We start from the raw sequence: 14,070 nt of genomic DNA, 5'->3' as shown, positions 1-14,070 counted from the left end.
TACCCTTATACTCTTATACTCTTATACACTTGTACCCTTATACACTTGTAGTCTTATACTCTTCTACCTTTATACACTTGTAGTCTTATACTCTTGTACCCTTATACACTTGTAGTCTTATACTCTGGTGCCCTTATACACTTGTAGTCTTATACTCTTTTACCCTTCTACTCTTTTAGTCTTATACTCATATACTCTTAGAACCTTATACTCTTTTAGTCTTATACTAACACACTTTTATACCCTTAAACTCTTATACTCATATGCTCTCATTCATACTGCATACTTATAGACTCTTATAGCAAAGACTCTTATCCTCTTATACCGCTACTCATAGTACCTTATATTTTTATTCGAATACACTTACAATATCTTTTTAGAGCTCCCATCTATTCTATTATACTTTGTTAAGGATCCGACAATTACAAATTAGTTCCCTCGCTGGCTGACAGCCACACAAAGTAGACAATAGGTGTGCCATTTTGCCATTTGCAAGGTGCTGGTGCCTACTGTGCCCATGTCGGCATCCACATCCACATCCACATCCATGCCCGTGTCCATGTCCATGTCCTGGCTTCCACATCCACATATGGTTTGTGTGGTTCCTCTGTCATTCCGGCTCTCTCTCTCGCTCTCTCTCTGTGTGTTGGTTCTTTGTGCCTGACTGTTTGTTGTTGATGTTATTGTTGTTGTTGTTGTTATTGTTGTGTGCGTCCTTTGTGCTTTTTATGCTGCTCACTTGTTGGGGGCGACAAAAGTCGACATGAAACAAGTAAAAAACGTGGACGCCGAGCAGTAGCCGACTGCCTAATACTCGCCTTTGATAAACGACTAAATATCGTTAGAGCGTAGTCTCTATTCCCAGTTTAGACTGATATCGTAACTCTTGAACAGAATGTTTTTGAGGTTCATATGATCTTTAGTATATTTGGTATACTAAATCAGTTGTCATACCTCTAGTAGCATCTAATTGCCCAAGCCAATATACACGCAAAACTTCCTTGAGCAAGCATAAACAGATGGTAATTTCATTACTCAAATGCAGAAACACAAATGAATATATATGTATATATGTATGTAGGAGCCTGAATGGGCATTGTGTGAGGGGAGTGAATGAGTGAATCACTGAATGAATGAGTGAGTGAATCAGTGAATGACTTAGTGACCCGCTCAGCGAGCAGCGCGTCCATTTGTGATTTGTTTGCTTTGCCTTTATACAAATTTCTGATGCACTTACTTTTTAATTTACTGCGGCATTCAGTGCGTCCCTCCTCTGTTAAATGCTGTGCATCCTTTATTTGCTATTTCCTCCCTGGGCTTCCCTCAGTTTTGGTTGTAGCAAACGAAAGCCGCTTAGTGCTAAAACAAAGCGAACAGCCACTCAGTTGAGTTTTCGGAGTGGTTTCCATTGTTGCCTTTGTCATGCCGTCTTTTATCTTTTTTTGTGTACCCCGAACCCTTTGCAAATATAATATATATGCATGTAAATGAATAGCTCTTCAAACTAAAGCTATTTTTGAGCGACATTAATGAAATACAAACGAAAATTACAAAAGCGAAAATTTCAATTTTTCGACTTTGACAGGCACAAAGAAGTTTGATTCATGAATTATTTAAAATTGTTAATTTATTGTTTCGAGAATTTTCATCTGTTCTTGACTTTCCTATATAGTTTTTATATATAGTGAAATTTATTTTGAAATTACCTTAAAGACGTACAACGATCTCTTCGAGATCTCATTAAATTTCTTTGCTTTATTTATTTTGCTAGACTTTAATTGTTTCCATTGTTTAATTAGCAATCTATCTAACTGAATAAATATCAAGAGTCGACACTTATATTGCAAACCGTAAGCTTTAATGAGTGAAATGGGCAACGCTGAGCGATTTGTTGTCTATTTGGGTAAGAAAATTGTTGAGGTGTGGGCGTGGGAAAAGTGTTCTTTAGAAATCGTTAGCAGAGTAGACTCAAATACAGAGGGAAAAGGTAAATAAATTAAACTCTTAGTATTGCCCAGCTTTGCTGGGTATAAAGGTACACAAATTAATACTAAGGCAACCGAAGCCCAAGGGAATAATTAATTGATGAAGGAAGAAGTAGCAAAGACAAAGGCAAAACAGCTGTCAGAGTGTACGATTAATTGACTTATCGACCTCAAGATTTGGCTTTCAGATAACAAATATACAGTTATATATATGTGTGTATATATGCCCATATGTGTATGCATATATAAATCTGGGAGTACCTTCATTTATCAATGGTAAAATCGACTAAATCAATGAACATGTGACTTTTATCTTGTGCTCATTAGCTAAAAGACGCCGCAGCAAAGCTCAAATGTTGCACAATATGCGAGGGATGTTCAAGAAGATTGATTTATGATTTTGTATGCCAATCCTCTTTTTTTATTTTAATTTAGCATTTGCAAGTTCCAAGTCTATAGGTTTAGTACATGAATGTATTTTATATATACAAATAAACTCCTTCTTGCTCTTCAACTATACCCCATATACTCTTAACCCTCTGCCCTCAAATTAAGCGTAGCCGCAATATTAATTAGCTTAAGCTATTTAACACACTATTCATATTACTTGTCATCTCTGATAAGCCCATTATATTCATATATTCCCAGTCTCTATAAGTCCCGCCTACAAATGAAGCTCTCAGGGAAATGCCATTTGCTCATAGTATTAGAAAATACTAAAAATACTCATACTGAGTACAGTAGGTACACACAGACTTCAGCTAATTAGCATGTTGATTTTGTGTTGTGCGAGAGGGGGCCGGGATGAGCCAGTTAGTTAGCGGGTGTTAATAGCTCGTTAGCGTGTCACTATCACTCACTCGCTCACTCACTCGCTCAGTCACTCGGTAACTGTGTTGCGCGTTCAATTTGCAACTAATAGAATTGTCACTCACATATCTCATACATCTGTTTGCCCAACCCCTACTCCTGTCCCTGCCGCTGCCCCTGACACCACTCCTGTTCCTTGTCCCAACAACAGAGAACAGACAACGTTGACTGCCATCATTCATGTCGCTCAAACAATTGTGTTGTCGGACAACTGAATTTGTCATGGTGGTAAAGTAGAAACAAAGCCAAGGCCACTGTGCAAAGAAATGCTGCAGCACTGAATGAGATAGATATATTCAATTAGATTGAGATGAACAGCTTCCAGAGTGCATTAGAGTCGCAGGGATTTCGAGTGAAAAATCTACACTACTTACATAGGTCCGCTGCTGGACAATGACAATCCATAAAAAATTACTTTACTCTTTTTCAATCATTAAAACATTTTTATTGTCAATTAACAAGTCTGTGATACATCTACAAAATAGTTTGATAGTTCTGCCCGTACACAAACGTGATAAGCTCTTATCACAACCAGACCCTTTCTCTACACAGTTTTCATGCACTATTTGTTTATTTCATTTTTTTTCGCCCTGAAATGTATATAGTGTATACATATACCTATTAATGTATGTATGTGTAGGCATATAAATGTGGAACACGCTTTTCTCTTACGCGTTCAACATTGAGCAAATCGGTTAGCAATGCGCACACTCATTTCATTGACTTGATTCTGTACTCGTTCGTTCTCTCAGAACACAGGGCGCTCACAGTGTTGTTTTGTATACGTCATTGTGCAGCGCTCAACGCATCGCCTCTTTAGCTCAGTGGTAGAGCGTTGGTCTCGTAAACCAAAGGCCGTGAGTTCAACCCTCACAGGAGGCAGTTGAAAATTCGAAATTTTTTAATTTAATTAAATGATATATGTGTTTAAGTAAAGTTTAGAAAATAAAAATTTTTGTGTAAAATTCTATTTTTAAATTGTTAACAATTTTTTGTTGTTATACCAAATGGTGTATACATATCTTCAAACATAAACATATTCTGTTATAACAACTGCGCATGACGACTATTCTCAACATGTGTTAACAGAGAAGCGATCTTCACAGCTTGTTCAGCTGTCTTCTATGTGTGCTGTCTCTGTCTCGTTTTCACTTATCACAATCGTGCTGCCTTGCTTTGCACTTTGTATAGGTCTTTTGGCAGCGCTCTTCTCGACGCCTCTTTAGCTCAGTGGTAGAGCGTTGGTCTCGTAAACCAAAGGCCGTGAGTTCAACCCTCACAGGAGGCATCATAAATTGGAAGTTTCCGTTTTTTATTTTATTAAGTATAATTTAATGGAAAAAGTTTTTAGAAAATAATATTTATACGTTGTCAGAAGTTAAAGTTTGTTTTTGTACGCCGAACTTCCAGTTTCAGCAAATTCAACGACGCAAAAACTTTATGTTAGGGGGAAACAAATAAGGAGAAAAACGTGTTTTGGCGCCAATTCAGTAGAATCATCAAGTGGCGCTCTGAAGAAACCTAATTGTGTCGGAGGCATAAATAGCTCTCATGCGCAATTATTTGCCTCTACTGTTATTTTACGACCCACATACACACATACATATGTATGTATGTATATGCACACACATTCAGACTCATACATATACATGGGCGCACGTTCGAGCCTTTAAAACTAACGGCAAATAAGAGTTGTACGTTCTGTTTTGGAGTGTAGCATACGTATATGTATGTATAAGTATACGTGTGTATGGTAAGTGATGCGGGCGCTCGTAAAAACTAATACATATACATACATAGCTGACCCGTGCTAATGTCCATGTGTCTCTGTGTGTGCGTGTGCGTGTGAGTGCGTGAGGTACACACGCAATGACATTTGTTTGCGGATGTTGGGAGCGAAATTAAGGCAAATGCTTGTGACGCCATTAAAATGGAAAATAAAAATAAATTCAAGCATGCGAATAAATCAGTTGAAACAGCTTAACCTTTAATATAATATATGGACGCCCAGCGGGAATGCTTTTAATTAATCTAGGGCGTGTTTGCTTTTTGAAGCCCGGCGCCATTTCTGCCAAGGCTATTTACGCTTTATGTTAAATACTTTCTGCCAGCTGTTAACAACTGTGGAATTCAACTGCTCTGCCTTTGTCTATTTATACAAAACGGGTTTTCTTACAGGGAAGATCCTATATTTGCGCCAAGTGTTGACATATACTCCATGTTGGTGACACGGGTTCAAACCTCGCTTAAGGATTTTGAAATAAAAATTCCAGTAAATGATTGTTCCTTTTTTTTTTTATTTTTTAAAGCATTTTCCAAAAACAGTTGTTATCTTCCTCTGTTATCCTTTGAATTATTGTACATTTATGAAAATTATTTATGTATTTTTCTTTCACTTTTACACGTGCCAAGCTTGTTGTTGGGGGGTTCAATGCTCGCTTATTAAACTCTAAAAATTTATTAAGTTTGAAATTTTTACAATTTAGTTTAGATTAATTTTCATGGCGCGAGCAGTTTTTGACAGAGCTATTCACAATTAATTAAAAAGAGTTTAACAAGAATTGAACTGCTTTCTTATCACTCTTTCCTTGTCTATTTATAGATGAATTGTTTTGCACTCACACGCAAGCTTTGTGTTGTTGAAGCAGTGCAATTAGTTAGTGTGACACGCACACGCAAGAGCTGTGCTTGTGGTGCGAGGTTCGATCCCCGCTTGGCGAAGTTTTTTAATGCAGTCTTAAGCGAAGAGCTTTTGACTCGGCTTTCAGTTGAGTGAAATGTGCAGCATATGAGCAGCGCATTTAAGTAAGTGAGCAACGCATACTTAGCTCTTTGAGTGCTGTGAACTGTCGTAAGCCACGCTTTTGGCCTTTCCTTTTCAATTAAAAAGTTTTTAATGTCAATTAATGCGGTGCGAGTGCTATGCGAATATCTCAAATTAGGCCCATCATGAAAGGAAAGTTTACCTTTTTGCACTTTTGCCACTTCCGTGTATAAAAGGGCATCACTGAAAATAACTCATCTTGACGTTGAGTGTGAGCGTGTGTGAGTGAGCTAACGGTAAATTAATGCGATATTTGCGCCTTGGCCAAAGTGTGCTTCAGCTTCAGCTAAAGGGCTAACAAAGTGGGTGAACGGGAGTGGGGGGAGAGTCGCTTGCGCTCACAAATTGCGCTCAATTCAGTTCGCTGACATAAATTTAAAGCGCCTTTCGCCACGACCTAGGCGCAAATGCGTATTTATGAATTAATAAGGCAGCTGATGGAGCCTTGTGCTCGGCATTAGCCCTGCTGGGGCTGAAACTAATTGAAGGTGACAGACAGGGCGACAGACAGAGACAGAGACAGAGACAGAGCAACATTGTTGCCGGCTTAGCTGCCTCTGCCGTTGATAATGAAGACGGACGGACGGCGCCTCTGATGCCTGCCTGCCTGGTGACGTCCTGGCCAAATCAAATCAAGGTAATTTAGCGTAAAAGACAAAAAGGCATCATTTCATCTTCATACGCTCACAGACTGTCATGACCCATCTGAATTATGGGCGTGGCATGGCTGTCTGTAATTTATATGCGTATATCTAACCTTTTCCTTTGCTTATTTACTTTATTTTTGGGTTGGGATTTTTCGCTGTGCCTGACATCTGCGCACTTTGCATATTGTGTTAGTCCTGGGCATATATAGTCAATAAACAGAACCCCCTAAAAAAAAAAAAAATGGAAAAAGAAGCGCAGTACGTGAGTCGCCTCAGGTAGAAGGTGCTTAGTATGCAGCTGACGCAGGCAGAGACACACTCACACACACACACACACCAACACACCTCTACCCACACCTATCTATCCACTCGTCTGTCTTTCACTGCCTAATGTTTCCTGATTTCAAAGAGGACGAGCGCTGCAGTTTCTTTTCTTTCGTCTTTGCACTTGCTCCATTTGCTTTGACTTTGGCTTTGGCTTTGGCTTTGGCTTTAGATCTGAAGCATGCTTTAAGACGCACACACACTCACGCACTCACGCACTCATTCAGCATTTGCCTTTCCTCGTTTAATTTCAACATTTCCATACTCTAAATACATTGATATAGCATAAGCAGGGTATATCGGTTATGTGCGTATGTATGTGACAGAGAGAAGAAGGCGGGGATGATGTGATGTGATATAAAGTTTGTGTCCTCTGTAGTATAAGTGTGTAAGAGCAAAAGATTATAATGTTAAAAGACAAACAGGGATATACGAATGCCTATATGTACTCATAAGATTATCTGAGTAGGGCTTTAAATTGTGTTGAGGTATAAATATATGAGAGAAAAGAGTGGATAGTAAAAGCGTATAAGAACATAAGGTATAAATATAAAAGTATTATGATACCAATATTACACCAGTATGCAAATATAACAGTATAAGAGTATTAAAGTGTGCATATAAGGTAAAAGAAAACTAGTTTACGGATTACTAAGATTATGAGTATATAAATAGAGCAGTATTGGAGTATAATTATAAGTGTATTCTTACACTAGACTAGACTAGGCCTTAAATCTTATATAAGCATGGAAGTATAAGACTGAAAAGTCAGTCTTTTACCCTACTTTTTTATAAGAATATAAGATAATAAAGGTATAGTAGAGCAGTAGTTCAAGGAAATAATAGTAGACGAGGAGTATTCGATATTAAAAGTGAGTTACAAGCATAAAATGAAATATATGGGGCAAAAGAGTATAGCATTTAAAGAGTATAAGAGTTTTACACATATGCTACTCTATCATAACACAGAGGATTGGTCTAAGCTGTACATATGTTACATACATATACACACCTACTCACACACACACACACACACACCTACATACAAAGAGATGATTTGCGTTAATAGGTCAGGATAATTGCTAGTCAGGCACACCCGACTGGAGCACTTATACTTATTAGCACTAGTCATAGCTCGTTGTTGGCTCTGCTGCTGTTGGATCTAAGCTGGGTGCGATGCGCGCGTGCCGATAGGACTTGGCGAGGGTGTCCTTTGTGCCATGCCCCCCTTCCCCCTCGCCCCTCCCACTCGCGCTGTCGCTTCCTCGCACTCGACTAGCTGTGTGTAAGTAAATGATTGTAGTCTGCCTTGAATTTAAACAAATGCCAGATTGTTGTCGTTTTTTCATCTCGCTGCCTTTTCAGTTATTTAAATTATTTGTTTGTTGCCGTTTCGCTGCCTTCGACATTTGCGGGGCGATGCCCACCCAGCCTCATGCACCTCTTTTTGGTCGACTGTTCAACGTTTCCTGCATTATTAATGCATTAATGAGTTTTTTGTTGCTTTCTTTGTTTTTATTTTCTCATTTGGTTTTTCTGTTTTTGTTTTTTGTGCGAGTAGTGCGAACAGTTCATAAATTTGATTGCAACAATGAATAAATGAAATGTCATAAATATCTAATTAAGACCCTGTCGCGCTGACTGAAAGCAATGCCAATTAAATTGCCAAATTGAATTTGTGGACAGAGCGTGGTCATCGCCCATCCTCGCCCTCGCATTATTTATTCCATTGGGCCTTGGGCTCTAAGGATATATTGGCTATGGCATAAAGTGTGTGATGGGTTGAAGAAGGCGGGCCAGATGACCTGTTGTATTATCTGCGACAGGTCTTCAAGCTTATTTCTGAATGTCTTTTGCTTTCCTTATATCTCGAGAACTATAAGAGCTCAAGTCTTGAGAATCGAACTATGTATTCTTATATAGTAAATCTAATAGTATATAAATATTTAATATTTGATATTTGATTTTCTGAGAATCCATAGCTGGTCTCGGTTTTTTGAAGATTAACTTTTGTATTTGAAGCAAACAAATTTATTAAGAGCAATTTGAGGACCTCTGTCAAGTCTTCCCAGTGTCACCGATTTCAGAAACCATCCAACATCGACAAGTCAATTGAAATAATGCCATATCTAATGTTATAGTTATTTTTATTGGTATTACATATATTATTTATATTTTTACATAGTTTTAGCTTTTGGTTTGTTCGCACTTTGATAAACTTGTTGTTGACCTCTACATAGCGTCTACATTTGGATTCATAATACATTTTAGTTTTTGTTTCGTTTTTGGAGCTCATTAATACATTGTTCATATCTTTTGCTTCTTCTACTTTTACTCAAATACTCATTCAATGCACTTTGAACTTAATACTAAACATTTATAGATATATATATGTATACATATTTATATATATCATATATATTCAATATCGACAATTGATTTGCATACGATTTCGATTTTTACACATTTTTATTTGTTCTTCCAAGAATTTTTCAAATCGAAAATCATAAATAGAAATGTTCTTTATTATTTAGTTAAAGATCGTTGATATTTTATATAGTTTGATTGTTATCCGGTTTCAAGTTGAAACAATAAATTTTGTTATTAATTTTTTTCTTTACTTTATTTCAGCAAATTTTGTTTAGTGGAAGTTTATTAGATCGAATATTTCTTGATATAGATATAACACATATTTAACAAATCGAGTAGAAGACAGAGATAAAATATATAAATATGAGATAAGCCATAAATATATTCAACTATATAATACTTCGTTCCTTAAAGCCGCTAAAGTTTCAATAAATTATTAAAAATTATGATATTCAAATTATAGTAAACCTATTCAAAATTTATATTTGTAAACATAAATCTTCAATATCTTCATATATCTATAAATTCTGATTCATTGATTTTCTCTATGCCAATTTTTAAATGAATGCATAATATACTAAACGAATTTCATTGATTTACTAGACAATTGGATGACAATCTCCGCTTACATTTTGGCAAGATACACATACATATATACTTATTAAATTGTATTCGATTTTGCAATATTTATAATTTCATCCATTATCCTGACTAAATTCTCAATTATCTATTTCCCAAAGCAGTTCAAATATTTTCTTGTGTGGCTTTTATGCCCTGAACCCAAGTGCGATTTATCATATAGAAGTACTCGATATCATAACGGTCCCTCTTTCTCGAAAACTATAAATGCTCAATGTTTTAAACTTGAAATATATATTCCGGAATATCAAATGCAATCGTAAGTAAATTTTCATTTTCAAAAACCCAATTAGTAGCTCAGGTTTCAGGGCATTTTCCAGTAGCACATTCACATCTAGAGCCGTATTACTGTTGTTGTACTATGATATATACATATATAACATATAAGTATACATGTATGTATTTAGTATAATATTGAAATTGATTTTGCTAATTAGTTTAATGCTTGAACTATTTGTGGAGTACATTTGTTATCGAATAGTCTAATACTCTAAGTTTGCAATTCTCTTAATCGGTGTGAGTAAGAAGTCGTTAAAAGTAAATTTCCTTTTACTGGTTTTCCATTATGCTGGTTGTGACCCGTATTTAAATAGTTCCTTGTTGTAGTTGTGGCCGTAAGATCGCTGATAAATTCTTCCGAAACTGGCCCTACCTTATATAAGTATAAATTTATTATGTGTTCTTGTTGTAAATTTATTTCTAGATTTTCTTCAAATTACGATCGTTTGTTTGTTTACTTCTGGTTTCTTTCATTAACTCGCTCATTGCTCAATTCAAAATTCTAAATTTTCAAATTTCCCAATTTCCTGTTTCTGTTTCGGTTTCTGTTTAGCCTTTTACGCATCTCATATAGGCGTAAATTTCAAATGTTATTATTCATCAGGCTGTCTTTATAGGATTCCATAATTTCTCGTACATTTCATTAGCTTTGATTGATTGGTAAATAAATGGGCTTCTGCTTGGATTGTTCTCGGGTGTTTGCCTCTGAGGGAATTGTTTACTTAATGCTTACGCTTGAGATGCTCTCATGTTGGAATATATATATATTAGGGTGGGCTTAAATCATGCCAGATATTGGGACGCTTTCTAAACAACACTCTCAACTCTATCTCGATGTTCGGAAGAGCTACTCAGATTTGTTCCCATACAAAAGAAAAAGAAATTGGTAAAAAAAGAATATATACGTATATAGAACTTATCGATTTCGTTAATACTTGTCCGTTGCCTTGGCAGGAGGCGTGTTCGTGTTTTAGTTTTGACTATTACTTTTGGATCGTATCACAAGCTTAAGAAGATTATAGGAAACCCGCCAGCTCTGCTTAATCCCGTATGAAGACAAATTCATTGTAGTGATTCCAGCGATTCTCCTCCGTGTCTACGCCGGGCTTGGGCTCGGCCGCGGAGCCAGCCGTGCCGGAGCCGCAGCTGCCGGCCATGCGATAGCCGTGCTCGTGCAGATTGTCGAACGCCTGCTCGATGAAGCAGTGCTTGAGGAAGAAGCGCGACGTATAACGGTCCGGGCCGCCATGGTCCGGGTCCCGGGACTCGTTCAGCGTGTCGCCAAACACCTCGCGGCACTGCGCCACCCGCCCGCAGACCAGAATCCGCGACAGCTTGCGGAACTTGACGTCGGCCAGGCCGTCCTTGCCGAACTGGAAGCTGCCGCGATAGCCGATTGTAATGCAGCCCGGCGGACGGGCATCCCGATCGCCGCGAATGCACTCCAGCATCGCCGTCAGCTTGAAGTGCTCGGCCTCGCGCAGCAGGCGCTGCCGTTCGCGGAAGCCCTCCGGCAGATTCAATGCCTTGTCGCGCAAAAAGTCCAGTATGTAGCGGAAGAGGACGCCGTCGCGGTCCAGAAAATAACGGCCCTTGCTGTCCTTGGCCAGGGAGTCGCGCCCCTCGGGCCCCTCGAACAGCTCGCACAGCAGCGTGCCCTTCTCCTGCAGCAGGGTATTCAGCGTCGTCGTATAGTGCACGCCGCCCACATTTAACTCCACGATTTCGGGCATCTCGATGCTTGTGCTTCAATGCTCTGCTCTCAACTGTCTCTGCACTTACTGACTGTGTTTACAGTTACAATTATTTACCGTTGCCTTCGAGCGCATATGGCAAGCCTAAAGGCTTTGCTTGACTGCTGTCTCTCTGTCTCTCCCTCTCTCACTCACACACACACACACACACGCACACGCACGCACTGCTCTGCTTACTGTTGCTGCAGTTGCAATTTTTTTTTTTTTGGCGCTGTTGCTGCTTTTGTTGTTGTTGTTGGTTTTGGCACGCGTTTTGTTCTTTGCTTGAACTTCGCTCGAACGGTTCTTTTCCTGTTTAGTCCGCTACGCGCGTCCGCACTCGCTCAGCTCTCGAATCGAACTGCGTGGCTGCTCTCGCTGGTGTGCTCTACAAATATGTGTGTATGCATTGTAGAAACTCGCCAAAAGAGAGCGCCAAAGAGAGAGTGCGAGAGCGTAAGCGAGAGCGAGAGCGCACGATTTGCGCACACGTTACATTTGTTTTGTTATTGAATAATATTTTTGTTTAACAAGTGGTTAAATTCTACAAATTTCGGGCATGGGCAACTGACGTCTATATAATGTATGTATATACATGTATGTGTATGTATGTATAGGCAGCCTTGAGAGTTGGATGCGACTCCTGCCACATAACGGTATATGTATGTAGGTAAGGCCGCGCTCTTTACAGCACTCATACGCACCGTGCGCCACATCAAATTTCAGGCAATCAGAAATTGAAACATCTTTAAACCTCAGTTGGCCATTTTCTTTTCCACTTTTTTTTTTGCAGGGCTTTTTTTGGGGCGCTGACAATTTGACACCTTGGCACTGACATTTGCCCATTTGCCCATTTATTCATTTCGCCATCGCTCAGGGGCAGCAAACGTGCCTCGCACGCCTAAACGCAACTGGTTGGCCTCGCCCCCCGCCCTCCCCTCCTCCCCCACTCGAGCCCAGACTCTTGCTCTTGCTCTGGGTCTAGGACAGCGACTGGGGCTGAGGCTGGGGCTGGGGCCTCGTTGGCTGCCTGCCAAGTGGACAGCCTGTTGGCAGCATTGTCTGCTTGGGCCTGGGCCTGGGCCTTACACTCACGCTCACCTGTGCCACCTGCAGCTGGCCAGCGTTAAAAATTCATGCGCCTGTTGACAGACACTGAGCATTGCCTTGGCGACTCAACCCGGCTGGCCATCAGCTTCGAGGCCGTAGTGCCACCACATTAGACCCATTTGGCCCAAAAACTAAATAATCATCTCAAGTACAGGCTGAACGACTACCAGATACTCTACAGTAGGATATTCTAAATGAGGCATGAAATGAAGATGAGATAAGGTACTTAAGAAGATCTACTCTAATCTGAATACTCTTCTCTTCTAAAAGTCTTATATTCTTCTAATTAGTATGTATCCGCTCTTATACTTGGGTACACATATTAACTTCCTTATAGAGACACCGCTGCACTTTTATACTTTTAAACAGATCTACTCTGCTGATATTCTTCTCTAATATGTATCCACTCTTATACCTGTACACAGAATTACATACGTATGTAGTCTTATACTTTTATATAGAGACAACCATGCAGTCTTATACTTTTAGACAGATCCTCTTCTACTTTTATATGTATCCACTCTTAAATATGTTTATACTCTCTCACTCTAATACTTTTAGACGGATCTACTCTGATATGCTCGCATAGTTCTGTACTCTACTCTTATACTCCCATACTCAATTACAATGAAACGATACTTTGCACTCGTATACGAGTACAGTCAAGTGTTACAAACTCTTCTACAGATCCTGGTTGAATTTCTGCAACATCACAATCTATTTACCCACTTATGCTATGTCCAGGGTGTTCCACACAATACCAAATCTGGATCTCTTTCACCAGCTGTCTGAACAGCATTAGCGCTTTGACTTTAATGTCGTTTGTGCTAAACTTCAACTACAACAAGCAGCGCACACACTCACACACATACAGTCACACACACACACACATACTGCTATAATTGAAGTAAAAACTTTTGCTCTCTTCAGGCAAACGAAAAACGCAGTTTGCTCGCAGCGAATAGTGTTTGGAGAACAAACCCAGAGCAAACCCTTTTTTTTAGGGCTCATTTCATTTGTTTGACTTGTTTTCGCTCGCTCCCTGAGTTGGTTCATTTCCGCATCCTGCTGCGCCTCGCAGCTGTCCCTGCTGTCCCTGGGAATTCATGTGTTGTTTCACTCGCTTATCAGTCGCCTACGTCTGCCGCGGTCACCTTTTCCCGTTCCCATTTCCCATTTCCCATTCCCATTCTGTTTCCCTTCCCATTCCCATTTTCCTTTGCGTCTTTGCGACGCAGAAATTGCGGTTTTTTAGGAACGCATTAAGATGGTAGCAACAATTTACGCGC

The 14,070-nt window shown here is 39.3% G+C and overlaps 2 protein-coding genes and 2 non-coding genes across 4 annotated transcripts in view; 3 read left to right on the top strand and 1 right to left on the bottom strand.

Moving 5' to 3' along the window:
* Positions 1 to 14,070, top strand: part of Nepl15 (Neprilysin-like 15) — a 162,083-nt gene that overhangs the window by 38,829 nt on the left and 109,184 nt on the right. The window lies entirely within an intron of this gene.
* On the top strand, positions 3,666 to 3,737 carry TRNAT-CGU (transfer RNA threonine (anticodon CGU)). The gene has a single exon. It is a non-coding gene; the product is annotated as a tRNA-Thr (tRNA).
* Positions 4,072 to 4,143, top strand: TRNAT-CGU (transfer RNA threonine (anticodon CGU)). Its single transcript has one exon. It is a non-coding gene; the product is annotated as a tRNA-Thr (tRNA).
* On the bottom strand, positions 8,781 to 12,055 carry Ktl (BTB/POZ domain-containing protein Ktl). The gene has a single exon (XM_089263871.1). The coding sequence runs from the start codon at positions 11,669 to 11,671 to the stop codon at positions 10,979 to 10,981; it is 693 nt and encodes a 230-aa protein (XP_089119997.1). The 5' UTR covers positions 11,672 to 12,055; the 3' UTR covers positions 8,781 to 10,978.

This window comes from Drosophila navojoa, chromosome 2 (genome assembly GCF_054131105.1).
Source record: "Drosophila navojoa isolate 15081-1374.11 chromosome 2, UAZ_NAV_1.0, whole genome shotgun sequence".
Lineage (NCBI taxonomy): Eukaryota > Metazoa > Arthropoda > Insecta > Diptera > Drosophilidae > Drosophila > Drosophila navojoa.
This window is presented reverse-complemented; position numbering and strand designations above follow the sequence as displayed.

What these genes read in the sequence shown, in the direction of transcription:
- Ktl (XM_089263871.1), bottom strand. Translation starts at nt 11,671, where the DNA reads ATGCCCGAAATCGTGGAGTTAAATGTGGGCGGCGTGCACTATACGACG.